This window comes from Leptodactylus fuscus, chromosome 1 (genome assembly GCF_031893055.1).
Source record: "Leptodactylus fuscus isolate aLepFus1 chromosome 1, aLepFus1.hap2, whole genome shotgun sequence".
Lineage (NCBI taxonomy): Eukaryota > Metazoa > Chordata > Amphibia > Anura > Leptodactylidae > Leptodactylus > Leptodactylus fuscus.
In genome coordinates this window covers 328,845,594-328,859,884 of record NC_134265.1, presented here as the reverse complement: position 1 = coordinate 328,859,884, position 14,291 = coordinate 328,845,594, and the positions used below count along the sequence as shown (strand labels likewise).

At 41.8% G+C, this 14,291-nt stretch overlaps 1 protein-coding gene across 6 annotated transcripts in view; it reads left to right on the top strand.

Annotated features, from left to right (window-relative positions):
- Positions 1 to 14,291, top strand: part of ABLIM2 (actin binding LIM protein family member 2) — a 140,721-nt gene that overhangs the window by 110,291 nt on the left and 16,139 nt on the right. For all 6 annotated transcript variants that reach the window (XM_075260687.1, XM_075260669.1, XM_075260677.1 and 3 more), the window contains 4 exons: positions 8,450 to 8,502; positions 9,162 to 9,300; positions 9,858 to 9,916; positions 11,021 to 11,075. In XM_075260687.1, coding sequence (XP_075116788.1) covers positions 8,450 to 8,502; positions 9,162 to 9,300; positions 9,858 to 9,916; positions 11,021 to 11,075 — 306 coding nt within the window. The remainder of the gene's footprint in view (positions 1 to 8,449; positions 8,503 to 9,161; positions 9,301 to 9,857; positions 9,917 to 11,020; positions 11,076 to 14,291) is intronic.

The window sequence follows — 14,291 nt, the reverse complement described above, 5'->3', positions numbered from 1 at the left end:
AGTTTTTTGTGTTCCCTTACCTCTCCTGGGCCTCCCATCGTTATACTTGGGGGTCCAAAAAGACCCCCGAGTATAACAGTACTTGCAGGGCCCATGGCGTCACTTACTGACCGGATCGGTAAGTACCGTAAGTAGGGCCCATTAAAAAATTTTTAAAAAACACAGCAGTAGTGGCTGTCGCCGGGCCCCTAATGTCACGGGCCCTGAGCCAGCTACTGCCACTGCTACCACGGTAGTTATGCCACTGATAAGGCCCTATTTATCATAAAAAAAAGGCGCATAAATTATTTGAATAAAACCAAAGAAAAAATATTACAGCCCTCTAAACCACATGGGGGCCATTTTGGGGGATTTTTCTGTGGATAGGTCCTTGACTTGGATATAACAAATGTGTATGATAGTGTGGCTAGTCTTTCTTTCTAGATAGATATGAGTTAGATGGATGGATGGATGGATGGATGGATAGATAGATAGATAGATAGATAGATAGATAGATAGATGTGAAATAAATTAGTAAAGAAAGAGGGGAAAAAAAAGAAGAAAGAACGATTTAGAAACGAGAACATATTGCTGCCCTCTGCTGGCAGGAATACATTTTATGTTACACATTTATGTACTGTATTCACTACAGATCCACTATGGTAGTTATAGTTACTTTAGTAATTTATCTGTTTCACTTCCCACATTTGTCTGTCAGTATAAGATGCACCAAACCAGAGATAACACAGACCACAGAAGACTTGTAGACTGAGGCCTATGTGAATAATACTGTTTATAGGTGCAGCTTCTGTGTGGGGGCCACTAAGGGGTTATTATACTCTGTGAGAGCACCGGTCAAATTTTGGTTTAATGCATATTGCGCATTTTCTGTTAGTACAATAAACCTCATTTCAATCCTGAAATATTACTGTGTCCATCAGTTATTAGATATATCAAACTGAAATGGCTGTTGCAAATACCAAAATATTTAGAACTAAAAATGATTAAGATTAATAGGGGTGCCCAAACTTTTTCATAGAACTGTATATGATACAGGAGAAGAAGCTGAGCTCTGTGATATATAGGGTTATATGATAGAGAGAAGAAGAGCTCTGTGATATATAGGGTTATATGATAGAGGAGAGAAGCTGAGCTCTGTGATATATAGGGTTATATGATAGAGGAGAGAAGCTGAGCTCTGTGATATGTAGGGTTATATGACAGAGGGAGAGAAGCTGAGCTCTGTGATATATAGGGTTATATGATAGAGGAGAGAAGCTGAGCTCTGTGATATATAGGGTTATATGATAGAGGAGAGAAGCTGAGCTCTGTGATATATAGGGTTATATGATAGAGGAGAGAAGCTGAGCTCTGTGATATATAGGGTTATATGATAGAGGAAAGAAGCTGAGCTCTGTGATATATAGGGTTATATGATAGAGGAGAGAAGCTGAGCTCTGTGATATATAGGGTTATATGATAGAAGAGAGAAGCTGAGCTCTGTGATATATAGGGTTATATGATAGAGGAGAGAAGCTGAGCTCTGTGATATGTAGGGTTATATGACAGAGGGAGAGAAGCTGAGCTCTGTGATATATAGGGTTATATGATAGAAGAGAGAAGCTGAGCTCTGTGATATATAGGGTTATGTTATAGAGGAGAGAAGCTGAGCTCTGTGATATATATGGTTATATGATAGAGGAGAGAAGCTGAGCTCTGTGATATATAGGGTTAGGGTGCATGCACACTACGTAACGCCGGGCGTGTATGAGAGCCGTACACGCTGGCATTACGGCAGACTGCCGAACACTTCCCATTCACTTCAATGGGAGCGCTCGTAACAGCGGCGTTTACGAGCGCTCCCATTGAAGTGAATGGGAAGTGTTCGGCAGCCCTGCTGTAACGCCGGCGTGTACGGCTCTCATACACGCCCGGCGTTACGTAGTGTGCATGCACCCTTATATATAATAGAGGGAGAGAAGCTGGGCTCTGTGATATATAGGGTTATATGATAGAGGGAGAGAAGCTGAGCTCTGTGATATATAGGGTTATACGATAGAGGGAGAGAAGCTGAGCTCTGTGATATATAGGGTTATATGATAGAGGGAGAGAAGCTGAGCTCTGTGATATATAGGGTTATATGATAGAGGAGAGAAGCTGAGCTCTATGATATATAGGGTTATACGATAGAGGAGAGAAGCTGAGCTCTGTGATATATAGGGTTATATGATAGAGGAGAGAAGCTGAGCTCTATGATATATAGGGTTATATGATAGAGGAGAGAAGCTGAGCTCTGTGATATATAGGTTATATGATAGAAGAGAGAAGCTGAGCTCTGTGATATATAGGATTATATAATAGAGGAGAGAAGCTGAGTTCTGTGATATATAGGGTTATATGATAGAGGAGAGAAGCTGAGCTCGGTGATATATAGGGTTATATGATAGAGGAGAGAAGCTGAGCTCTGTGATATATAGGTTATATGATAGAGGAGAGAAGCTGAGCTCTGTGATATATAGGGTTATATGATAGAGGAGAGAAGCTGAGCTATGTGATATATAGGTTATATGATAGAAGAGAGAAGCTGAGCTCTGTGATATATAGGGTTATATGATAGAGGAGAGAAGCTGAGCTCTGTGATATATAGGGTTATATGATAGAGGAGAGAAGCTGAGCTCTGTGATATATAGGTTATATGATAGAAGAGAGAAGCTGAGCTCTGTGATATATAGGGTTATATGATAGAGGAGAGAAGCTGAGCTGTGATATATAGGGTTATATGATAGAGGAGAGAAGCTGAGCTCTGTGATATATAGGGTTATATGATAGAGGAGAGAAGCTGAGCTCTGTGATATATAGGGTTATATGATAGAGGAGAGAAGCTGAGCTCTGTGATATATAGGGTTATATGATAGAGGAGAGAAGCTGAGCTCTGTGATATATAGGGTTATATGATAGAGGAGAGAAGCTGAGCTCTGTGATATATAGGTTATATGATAGAAGAGAGAAGCTGAGCTCTGTGATATATAGGGTTATATGATAGAGGAGAGAAGCTGAGCTGTGATATATAGGGTTATATAATAGAGGAGAGAAGCTGAGCTCTGTGATATATAGGGTTATATGATAAAGGAGAGAAGTTGAGCTCTGTGATTTATACGATTATAGGATCTCTGAGCTTTGTGGCCTAAGAGGTTGACTCCTTAACAGACCCCAAATAAGTAGCTCTTTCAGTCTTCTATAAATAGGTTTAGAATTTTAAGTTTGAGCCTAATTTTTTAGCTTATTGTATTTGCAGAAAATAATTTTCCGTAATAAATTAGCAAAAATCTATGGACAGTTTCTTGGAATCTAAATAAAGAATATCACACTGTGGGACATCTAATATTTGTACTAGCAGATGTCTGTCTCTAGTGCCACCTATAGTTAGCATGCTGTCCTTGTTTGAGTCTGTATTCTAGTTATAGATCGCAGTTAGGCTACGCTCAATCTACCGTTATTAATGTCCGTTGCTGTCACACTGACACACATGGAGCCCCCTCTGTCTGTATCTGTTCCCATTGATTCTAATGCAAACAACATGACAAACGCTATTTCTGCACTGGGGTGAATGCAGATGGACACCCAACAGAGGAGACTCTGTCTGCATCGGTCATTTAATGTCCTGTGACGAATCAGAGCAACGGCCCACTTATATAATGCACCGCTGATCTCTATATTGAGCTCTGCAGGGAAATTCTAAGATGTTTATGGAGAATATTAAATCTTCTGCTTTCCAGAAGACTCAGATGCTGACAGTGTGGGAGTTTGCCAGTAAAAGCTGCTTCTAGTTATCCGTACGTGTAAAACAAGCAGATACTGAATCATCGGCCACCCAGTGGAAAACAATGTGAAGATGATGAAGGTCTGACTCATCCGCTGTGTATCACCTATGTAATTTTACAGGGATGGTGCACTTATATAACCTTCATTCGATTGACATTAGGTCTGAAGCTCCCATTGAAGTAAAAAAAGTAGAGAGTCTGCAAAATCCGTCATGTGACCTTACAATAACTCCTAACTATTATGTATGAGTGGTAATAGAACAGGAGAACTGCAGCAGACAGTGGCTGTTTTATGGTTGCCAGTGTTTTTCTGAATACAGACTGTCACCAAGTGTTGCCCGTACTCTGATGATGGTCTTGCAGCGGAAGGAAATGTGATTCCCCTGACGGTTGTTGGCACCCTCCATAATCAGAGGCGCACAATTATAGGGTCAGAATTAGCTCCTATTGCTAATATATAGGTGCTCTTGATTATAGGTGGCAGTCATCCGTTCTTAAAAATTGCAAATGACATTTGTTTGGGCTTGTTCAGATTCGTAATTTGGTCTCCAAGTGCACCACTCTAGTTGTTACTGCTGAGAGACTTAGGGTATGTTCACACCGTCGAATTTTTCCTAGTTGAAAGATTCTACTGAAATAGTCTGAAGATCAAGCATGATGATTATTTTTTACACTGGTTGAAAAAATTCGCTAGAGGTAAAATTCAGCTTCGGACTGCCAATGAAATCAGTGGAGGCCAGTTTCAGGTGGAATTTACAGTGCCAAATTCTGCCATGTGAACATAACCTTAGGCTAAGTTCACACTGAGTATTTTGGTCAGGATTTTGAGGCCGTATCCGCCTCAAAATCCTGACCAAAAAGACGACTCCCATTGAAATCAATGGGAGTGGCTCAGGTTTTTTTTCCGGGAATCAGTTTTTTCCAGCACCTGGAAAAAGAAACAGGGTGCTCATTTTTCAGGCCGTTTTGCCTCACGATTTGGCCTGGTGACACTCCCTCCTCCAGACTAGGCCCATTCACTCCCTCCTCCAGACTAGGCCCATTCACTCCCTCCTCCAGACTAGGCCCATTCACTCCCTCCTCCGGACTAGGCCCATTCACTCCCTCCTCCGGACTAGGCCCATTCACTCCCTCCTCCGGACTAGGCCCATTCACTCCCTCCTCCGGACTAGGCCCATTCACTCCCTCCTCCGGACTAGGCCCATTCACTCCCTCCTCCGGACTAGGCCCATTCATTCCCTCCTCCAGACTAGGCCCATTCATTCCCTCATCCAGACTAGGCCCATTCACTCCCTCCTCCGGACTAGGCCTATTCACTCCCTCCTCCGGACTAGGCCCATTCAATCGCGGCTACCCGGTTTTTGGTCCGGAACCTGAGGCGGCCTCCACCTCAGGTTCTGGACCAAAAAACTCTGTCTGAACTTACCCTTACAAAGGTTCACAAGTCCTTTCATTGTTTACACAGACACAACATCTCATCCATTTAGGTGGTTGTACCTGGTACTGCACTTGAACTGAGCCCTGTTCACAAGTCCCTTTATTGTTCTGAACTGCAATGGTCCTGGGGATCAGACCCCAATTGGTCAGACATTACCGTCCTCTTGGTTTTTAAAAAGTTTTCTGAGATTTTTGTACCAGATCAGTAGGAATCTGACTCCCAATGCCGTGGAGCTCAAGAAAGTAATGTGGCTTCTTCATTGTATACCAAAGCCATACCTTAAATAGTGAAGCCCATTTTCTTGAATGGGACTGAGCTAAAAGAGAAACAAGGTACAATCCCTTTAACTTCCAAAAAACCCCTTTAAGGTATTTAGCTTCAGCCACTTTTTCCAAATAGTCTATAATATAGTTATATATTATGTATTATCCATGCTGCTGTAATTTTCCCATAGTTGGACTATTAAATGATTATCTTATCTTATCTTAAATGTACCCTGAGCAGGCGGCCTACACTTTCCATGTTAGAGCAGTTCCTAGCTCAACAGGGGGCGTCAATGAGCACAGAGAAGTAATGTTTGCAGTACAAATAGATGATAGTATTAACTGTAACTGGAATTGCTTGTTAAAATAATCTTTAGTCCAGACAAATTGCCGAGAAATGAGACATTTTGATGACATGATATTTCAGTGGAATTTCTTGTATGTTTGAGCAGAAATTTCCATTTCTTTGAGGTTGAGATGCAGAAATTCTCCATTAAAGTTAGATTATTTTTTTTTTCTAAAGAGCTTCTCATCTAATTCACATGAACGTTGTGCAAAATGCCCGTGAAAAATGGACATCTCATGGCCATCTTGCACTGAGGGGCTCCTGTTTCATTTGTGTATGAAGAACAAAAATAGAACATGACTTATATTTTGATGGTCCGTTACAACGTGTGAATAGCCTCCATACATAGGAATAAATTTTAATGCAGCCGCGTGATGGATAATTATGACGATCAAGTGAATATAGGGGTAAGGTAATGAATGTTGTGGTGTAATATTCTGGTGCCCTTCTCTGCTCTCAGCACAGTGCCAAAATATGCACCTTGAAATAGTAGCATAAATATAGTGCCACTGAAACTAGTACCGTACATGTAAGGCCCCTGTAAAATATATTTGTAATACATATGCAAAGTGCATCTGGAAATATAGCTGTACATATATATAGTGGCCCGCTAGGCTAAGTTCATACGCAAATACACGTGTGCATATTCCGTCGCGTCTTTCCGCTCCGGATTAGGCTCAAATGAATGGCCCTAGTCCGGAGGGTGCTGTCGCGAGGCGGACACTGCGGCGGAAAAAGGAACGCTGGCGGTCTACATAGACCACCATTGTGAGGGGGGCGGATTAAGACGTGGATTCCGTGCCAAAATCCATGTGAACGGGGCCAAAATAAGCCACATACTTAGTGCCAACTAAAAAAGTGCCATCAAAAACAGCGTCATACCCATTGTATTTGAAATGGCGCCCTACATAAGATGCCCCCAAAAAATGGTTTTATAAATGCGGAGGGATATTTATCAAGATGGCCGTGTTCAGCTCCAGTCTTCATATATCCTGCATTGGCGGAACAGATGAGGCATGTTGCTTGATAAATGTGGCGCCAGACCGTGCGTAATCTATGCCTACTTGTAACTCATGTAGAGGTCAATGATCTTTTACGCCAGTAAACTGGCTTGAGTTATATTTAATGTGTATCTGCCCTCCATGTGAATTTTTGTTGCAACTTCCATTAACCTAATAATAATCTGCCCCAACGTGATCTGAAAAAGTGCCATGATAAATAGGGCAGCAAAACATAGTATCGTAATATGGTGCCCCGAATCGTATTGTTATATATATATATTCTGCCTCATACACATATATATATATATATATATATATATATATATATATATATATATATATATACCACCTCACAAATGATATCTGTCAGTTCCATTTGCTATGGATACACTGCCTAACAACTGTAGGCTTTCAGTCAGTCAGCACGTCCCTAGCAACCATTTTCAAGATTTTCGGTTCTAGTCAGAATTAGCGCAGACCTTGAGGCACAGCAATACCCATGCCAGGCTGTTCTCTGCTGCCATTACTTTACTCTTATAGAGTCTGGATATAAAACCATTTTATATCATTACACTATGGAGAGTCATCAAAATAGATAAATGGAGCAGCTGGCCACAGCAACCAATCACAGCACAGCTTACATTTTCAAAAGGGCTTATGAGAAATGAAAGCTGGGAGCTGATTGGGCAACTGCTCAACATTTCTACTCGTTTTGATAAATCTCCCACTATGTCTGTTACTAAACCATGAAATATAGACTAGACTCCAGCAGCGCTCGCCGTGTTTTCTGTTTTCTATATAATACATATGATGTGACTTTCCATACATCGCTAATATTTCACCCACATCCTATCTGTTGTGGTTACTCATTGCAAAAGGCAAAGTTACGTCAGGACATAGAAGAGAACAATCTTGTCTGACACAGAGAAAATATACCGTGTAGATTATATAGCAGTAATATGTGTCTAGGCATTACATGGTAGCCGTGTGAATGACCGTCCGTCTATGTAATGCATGGATACACTAGAGTAAAGCCATCTGTCCTTGTATATACAGGTATCCCCCTCTACGACATCCGTGCTCCCAGGACATATGGACAGTGTTTGTCATTCAGAGAAAAACCCCTTAAATTTATGACCATTTTAGGCTAAAACCCAGTGTTGGACTGGGATGTCTATAGCCCACCAGTGGAATTGTTTCTAGGGGTCCACCATCAGGACCCCTGCAGACCAGCGGTACTGAGGCAGGGTGGCTAAAGGAAATAACATGACAGCTCCTGCTTCATTCAGCAGTGTATTCAAATGCTTTGGTTAGGGGTCCGATCGGGATGGCCCCTGACCATCCCAATCGGGTTCCTGACCAATGCATTGGCATTTGCAAAATGATGACTAATAGTCAGGGCTCGGGGCCCACCGGAGGATTCACCGTTTTCCCAGTGGTAAGACCCCATGTAGTGAGCCGTAGGCAAAAAGTCCTGTGAGAAAAACCACGGCGGCAAATATGATATCATTTAGCAAGTGTCAAAGGGGACCTAAAACTGCAGTCCGACTCAGTAAAGCACTTGAGGTTTATCATTTATTGTCCTTATCTTTTTGTTTCAGCTTCAAGGAGATCTGTGGGAGAGGAGCTCAACTTAGACCCAGACAACAGAAAGGTAAACTTGTACCAGTACTCAGGTATTATTAGGTTTAGTAGTGGTGTCCTGACGCTGAATCCCATGTGAGGATTTGGGACCCTTTCTAAATGATGAAGGGTGATCTCCACGATCTAAGTGTCATGTTGTGTCTGTCTGTCAAAAGTTTTGGAACTTGAAGAAACATGAAGAAGCTCTGAACCAGACCCATGATCACCCATTGTTGTTATAGTGTTGAGATATTCACCTCAACCCTTCCATATCTCCTGTAGAACTATACAATAATCCATAGGAAAGTCTTAAATGTTATCAGAAGTGTAGGAAGTGATCACGGAGCCTTGGAATGGGAACTAGCTCCATCTCAACCACCTACAACAGCAACTTCTAGACGTGAAGTGGTTATGGCTACTGTATTTTGGTCTTCACTCTATTTTTGGTCTACTTTGTGGACACCTTTCCATCATCCACAGTAACCTGTAGCTGCACCCAACCTGTAAGTGGGCAATTTTGATAGGATATTCCAACCATCTAATGTGCATGCATGTGTGCCAAGCTGAGCAAGCATATATATGTTGGGATTGGGAAGGAAGAAGATGTCCAAAGTATTTGGCCAGCTCTACAGCTATTTCTAGTTAATTTAATTAATATCCAATTCTAATTGATCTGGCTTGTCCCCTTAGATCAAATCTAGCTGGCTGAATCTCAAGGGAGACATGGATGGCCAAAGTAACTCACCAGAATCAGACACGCGATCGCTTTGCCTAAGTTCTGGAACCTACAGAGATTCTTCGCAGAGGAATCCGGGAGAGTCTTACTCTCGTAAGTTGCTTTATATTCTACTAATATATCTAAAACATCTCTTTGTATTACAGTGTGTACTGGTATACACAGCCTAATATTTTAAATCGTGAATAATTTATAGTATTTCAGTTCCTGGTGCTAAGAATCTTATTATCCTATACAAAAATAGACATAAGTGATAGTGTATATACTGTACAAGTATAGTTCTTGCAGTGGATGGACTTTAGATAATGGTGAGGAATACCTCAGTAACGTGAAATGGACTTACAGAGGACGTATGCACCATATTAATGATATTTTATTCACATAAAAACTATAAAACTTGAAGATTTTTGCTTGCAGTACCATGTCTGACCACAGGGTGTGCGGTTAAAATGATGTTATGACCATATAAAAACATAAAGCACTCTAATTAAAGTAGGTAGCACAATACTCTAAAGTATAACCTAGCAGCAGGATCTATAGATTGTTTTTGATTTGTTAAAGAACCTAAATATACAGTATATAAAATGATGGTTGTTATGTATTATTTTTAGATAAGCAGATAACCTGATTCCTTTTGTTTTTATACATAGGATTACCTTACTCCAAGTCTGCATCTTTACCTGGGTATGGTAAAAATGGACTAAATCGAGTGAGTCAAACTTCTGAATTCCTTATCAACACTTAAGCCAGAAAACTGATGTAAAAACGTCACCAACCAAATTTTTCACAAATGGTGTTTGTATACCACCCTACTGTTTACTAAAAAACAGAGTGTAGGCATTGCCATCAGCAGATTTATCATCATGTACACCGACATGATGTCTAAAATCTACACCAGCTGCACATTGCCTGATCATGCACTTAAAGGGATTCTACCATTAAAATCGAATTTTTTGTCGTTGACACATAGGAATAGCCTTAAAAAAGGCTATCCTTCTCCTAGGTAGAATCTCTTTAATTTATGATGAGCCATGTACCTGGTCTCAAATAAGGAGCATCCTCTGGTAGTGTAAGAAATATCAAGACTGGTGTAGTAAATGCCAGTCTTTTTTTTAAAGGGGTTGTCCAGTTTCAGACAAATATTGAGAAACAAATGTTATGTTTTGTAAAAAGATTAAATTTATAAAAAGTTATACAATTTTCCAATATACTTTCTGCATCAATTCCTCATGGTTTTCTAGATCTCTGCTTGTTGTCATTCATTGTTTACTTCCAGTGTGATATACAGTCCATGGTCATGTGATATACAATCCATGGTCATGTGATGAACTCACAGGGGCACAGGTCGTTCCAGTCACTGCACAGTGATCAGATTTCTATGTAGTAACGAGCTGTGCCCCTGTGTGTCCATCATTTGACTATGGACTGTATATCACATGACCATGGACTGTATATCACATGACTATGGACTGTATATATCACATGACCATGGACTGTATATCACATGACTATGGACTGTATATATCACATGACCATGGACTGTATATCACATGACCGTGGATTGTATATATCACATGACCATGGACTGTATATCACATGACCATGGACTGTATATCACATGACTATGGACTGTATATATCACATGACCATGGACTGTATATCACATGACCGTGGATTGTATATATCACATGACCATGGACTGTATATCACATGACCATGGACTGTATATATCACATGACTGTGGATTGTCCATCAGAAATAAATAAAATACAATGATTTTCCAGCTTTACTGATATTCTGTTTATTTCTCCAGGCTGCCAACTTTGGTCAGTACCATTTGGATGATGATTCCAGCTGGGGCATGAAAGGTACAGGTTCACCCAATTCATTTTATTTTAACATATTTGTACCATAATTGTATAGATATCTCTTATGACTGTAAATTTCGCCATTTCTGCCACATGTATACAAAGAGACTTAAAGGGGTTGTGCCACTAAGTGTTCTTAAAGAGGACCTTTCACGTCCTTTGACCTTGGTGTTATTATATACCACTAGAAAGATGACAGCACATTGAATTTGTGCCAGGTACCAGAGAGATCAGTGCTGATAATTTCGACACCAATATCCCTTTACTGCCAGAAGGGCGGCCCTTACAGACTAGCGTCATCGCTGAGTGAAGATGAACGCCCCCTGGCAGTACTCTTCAACAGCCAAAAATACTGTCAGGGGGGAGTTCCTCCCAGCCCCGGTGATGATGCTAGGCTTTAAGGCCCACCCTTGTGACAGTGAAGAGATATCGGTGCCAAAACTAACAGCACCGATAAATCTGGTACCAAGTCATTTACCAATATGTAAACATTTTTTCTCTCCAAAAAGTGGGCTTGTCAGGCAGTGGTGAACCTAGCCTCTCTGCTGCCTGAGGTGGACGCCCCCCCACCCCCCCACCCCCGCATTGTGTCAGGGGTGAGGGGGGGGCGTTGTTCATCTGTTGATAGTCCGCCTCAGACAGCGCGGGGGGGGGGGGGGGGGAACATTACAATGAATACAATGCAGTAATACTCACAGGAGACGTCTCCCCACATTTCCCGTCTCTTCCCTTTTGACCGCCATGACCACCTCTTTCAACTGTGACTTGACTCTGTAAAGTTTGAAACACAGACATCTTTGACTCCTCACTTCTCCACGCACCCAACTTATATATACATATATATATATATATATATATATATATATATATATATATATATATCCCACAGCGGCCCCTGCAGCCTATATTATGTCACACAGTGGCACAATAGACTGTGGGGCATAATAGAGGTTGCAGGGGGGCCAATGTGGGGCATAATAGAGGTTGCAGGGGCCATAGTGGACCCTTCAAGCTCTATTATGCCCCACAGTTGCACACCCATGAACTATTATTATACTCAAGGGTCTTTTCAGACTATAATAATCGGAGCCCCAGGGGAGATGAGGGAACATAATAAACACTGTTAGTCACCTCTCCAGGATCGGATGTTAAAGAGGACCTTTCATGGGTTTAGGCAAAGGCAGTTTTATAAACCGCTGGAAAGCTGACAGTGCGCTGTATTCAACGCACTGTCAGCTTTCACGATTTGTGCCCCGGGTGAAGAGCTATTGGTGCCGGTACCGTAGCTCTTCACAGTCAGAAGGGTGTTCCTGACAGTCTGTCAGGAACGTCCTTCTTCCCAGCAGTGCCTATAGCACTGTGCTGTATGAGCGGGGAGGAACGCCCCCTCCTTCTGCTCACAGTACTCATCCATAGACGAGTATTATCAGGAGGGGAGGGGGCGTTCCTCCCCGCTCACACAGTACAGCGCTATAGGCACTGCTGGGAAGAAGGACGTTCCTGACAGACTGTCAGGAACGCCCTTCTGACTGTGAAGAGCTAAAGTAGCGGTACCGATAGGTAGAGATACTCCAGCAGGTAGCGGCCTATTATAAAACAAAAAAAAAAGTTATTATACTTACCGATCTCGCTGCTGCTGCTCCCGCTGCCTCCGCGATCCTCTTCTCTCGGCAGTCAGACGTCTGCGTATCAGTGTGATGACACCGCCTACGCTGATACGTAGATGTCTGAAACAGCACAAGGAGAGTGGCAGTTCGTTTGCGCTGGTTCAAAGAAAAAATAGTTTAAAAAAAAAAATTGCCTGGGCTGCCGCCCCCCTCCCATGCGCCGCCCGAGGCGGGCACCTCACCTTGCCTCATTAGAGGTGCGGCGCTGCTGTCAGGGCTTAGTCAAGGGAGCATGGCATCTGCAGCTGAGCAGTTTAGTTATAATTTACACCAGAAACTGAAATATTATAGGTCTGGTCAAGCAAACGCCAGTCTTTATAAACTCTTCCCAATGTTCTTGGACTATTAGCAGCGGAATGGGTTGTACCAAAGAGCCTTGCGACTTGAAACATGGTGCTGTAATAGGGTACGACTCCCTAAAAAGTCAGTTTAGGGGGTTTCTGCCCTTCCTTCTTACTTCGAAGAAGTAAAAACTAGGAGAAAATCTGGTTATTGAATCTTCGTGAATTGTCCAACAGGCAAACCATTTTGTCCCCTAAGTGATTGGCACCCAGACCCCCACCAATCTGCCATGTCACTGTGAATAGTAGTTTACTGTTGACTAAGGTCTGAACTCTAGAAGTACCTGAATCCGTAACCAAATCTCGCCACATGTAGTATCATCCGGTTTCGTATACATACAGATCAGATTGTGATCATTTCATTGTAAATGGACGTCTTCTAATCAAGTAACATAAATATCATCTACAAGGTACATAAACTAGTACGGTTCAGCGACAAATATGGTGCGCAGGTCCATCTCGCTCATGTGGGGTTTACGTTATATGAGTTTGTTATACAGTGAGAGCAGATACAGATGTAAATAATAACGTAATGAAGACTTTCCATAGACACGAGATAGACCAGTATGTGCAGTGACATCATGACACATGGGAGAGCTATAGAAAATGCACCCTAACATACGAAAGTAGATAAATATGAAAAAGTAATATAATATACATTATATATAATAATGTTATGTTCACACCTGCGTTCGGTTTACCATCTGTCGGGTCCGCATGGGGACCAGACGAACGGAAACCTAATCTGCTTAAACAACCGGTTACCTGCGGACCGCTGGGTTTCCACCTGAGAAAAGCCAAAAAATGAGGAGAGAAAAGACCAGCTTGTATAACTTTTCTGTCCGCAATTTTTAAGCAGATTCTGGGAAGGAAACCCCAAACGGAATCCAGGTGCAGGTGTGAACCTAGCCTAATAATGTAATACATGGCAATGCTGTTCTGTCAAGCTGTTGTAATTCCATTGAGCTATATTTTAGTCTATACTAGGCAGATTTTTGCTGTCTTGGATAGCTGAGTGATGACTTGTGTGAGCTGTAGCAGTGGCCATATTGGTTTCCAAAAAATCTAAAATCTCATGCCTTCTTTACTGCCAAGTCAGCACAGTATTGAGCTGAGCATGGTGGCTATGGATATAGTGCCTAACAACTAATGTACAGTCTTTTGAATAGAGTTGCTATACATCCGGTATCAGGTTATTCATGTCTTGT